This window comes from Austrofundulus limnaeus, unplaced genomic scaffold (genome assembly GCF_001266775.1).
Source record: "Austrofundulus limnaeus strain Quisiro unplaced genomic scaffold, Austrofundulus_limnaeus-1.0 Scaffold40, whole genome shotgun sequence".
NCBI lineage: Eukaryota > Metazoa > Chordata > Actinopteri > Cyprinodontiformes > Rivulidae > Austrofundulus > Austrofundulus limnaeus.
In genome coordinates this window covers 1,454,706-1,456,322 of record NW_013952442.1, presented here as the reverse complement: position 1 = coordinate 1,456,322, position 1,617 = coordinate 1,454,706, and the positions used below count along the sequence as shown (strand labels likewise).

The 1,617-nt window shown below is 34.0% G+C and overlaps 1 protein-coding gene across 1 annotated transcript in view; it reads left to right on the top strand.

Moving 5' to 3' along the window:
- npc1l1 (NPC1-like 1) overlaps positions 1 to 1,617 on the top strand; it is a 20,430-nt gene that overhangs the window by 5,895 nt on the left and 12,918 nt on the right. Inside the window, exon 3 of the mRNA XM_014007213.1 lies at positions 628 to 832. Within this exon, the coding sequence (XP_013862667.1) occupies positions 791 to 832 (42 nt within the window). The 5' untranslated portion in view covers positions 628 to 790. The remainder of the gene's footprint in view (positions 1 to 627; positions 833 to 1,617) is intronic.

Here is a 1,617-nt window from a genome sequence, read left to right as displayed (position 1 = left end):
TATTTATTTATTTATTTATTTATTTATTTATTCATTCATTCATTTATTTATTCATTTATTTATTTATTGTATTTTGAATAAAACAGCTCTCCATAGCAGCCATCTTGAATTGGATTAACTCCAAAATCAGCCATAGATGTTCTTCATGTTTTTACTTTCTGAGAGTTTCTTTTTAAAAAAAAATCAAAGAGTTCGTTAGATATTTTGCTAACACAACAGGCGTACATGTAAAATATTATCAACCTTTTGCCTTTGGTTTTAAGAGATAAAAAAGCATCTTCATTCTGCAGCTTCTTATGAATAGTTTGATTTTCATATGCATGACTCAGCATCTTTATGTCTGCCATCAACAGGAAGGACAATTTTATGATTCCCCACGTCTCATAAAAGAACAGGGTGTGTCTGCTTATTTGGGATCTCCCCAAATAGTTTCATTAAGACTGTTTTGAATCACCCCAGCAACCCTATCAGAAACTCTTTCACGTTAATGATCTAATAGAAAAGTCGCTCCTCCGCTGCTGCCATTGGTCAGCTGCTGCATCAGACCAGATAAGACAGGTGTGACATCACAGGTGTGATGACGTTACACATGCAAAAATGTGATTTTTTTTTTTTACTCCCCAACAGTGCTGGACAGACAGGCAATAGGAGAAGGCGGACAAGCTTGGACGGTGCAGGGTCCTCTCACTGTTTCTGCCTGATGTGTCTCCCAGAAGGACATCATTAAACACTCCATAAAGTTAGAAGTGAGGACGCCAACTCTTCTGCTTTCTGAACACGCTCAGAAATCATGGTCCATACTGCAGCTCTGATCACTTTTCTGGCTTGTGTGGTGAGTCACTTTGCAGATTTTTTTTATTTTTTTAGTAAAAAAGTCAAAATTCTGGATAGAAAAATGATTTAATGACCTATAACTTTAACAATAATCTGCTCTTTATTGCAGATGAACAGTTAGAAAGTGATATATTGTTAGAAAAGCTGCCATATTTTCATGTTACAAACTTTATTTCCGTAAATATGAAATATGAACTGTCAGGAATACTGTTCCAGTAGTGTTTGTGGTGAATATTTCAATGAATTAAATAAAATCCTCTTGACTCTAGTGTGACATCATGACAAAATCCCTTCAGAATTTTTTATTTGAAATTTTTTTACAAGTTATTAGCAGTTATTCTTGTAATTGTCAAATTGCTCTTATGGTTTTAGAAATAAGCCAAAGACCACCATTTTAAATGAAAAGTTTGACTTAATGGTGACACCGTCAAATGTCTTATCAGTGACTCGGAAATGACTTTTCTCAGAAAAGATCGTCTGAGTTTTCAGTGGAGATTAATAAAGGGTGCGGCTGCAGAGCTTAGTATTTTATTGATTTGCTTCTGGTTTTGGCTCTGATGCGTTCAAAAAGATAAGAAAAAAACTTAGAACAACCAGCGAAAGGATTAAAACTCTGTCTTACTTTTACAAAAAGTTGGACAGTTACCAGTTCAGAGTGAACATCTTATTTTCAAACTTTAAGTTAAATAATGTTGGTTTGCAAACTGCACTAAGAAAGAAAGAAAGAAAGAAAGAAAGAAAGAAAGAAAGAAAGAAAGAAAGAAAGAAAGAAAGAAAGAAAGA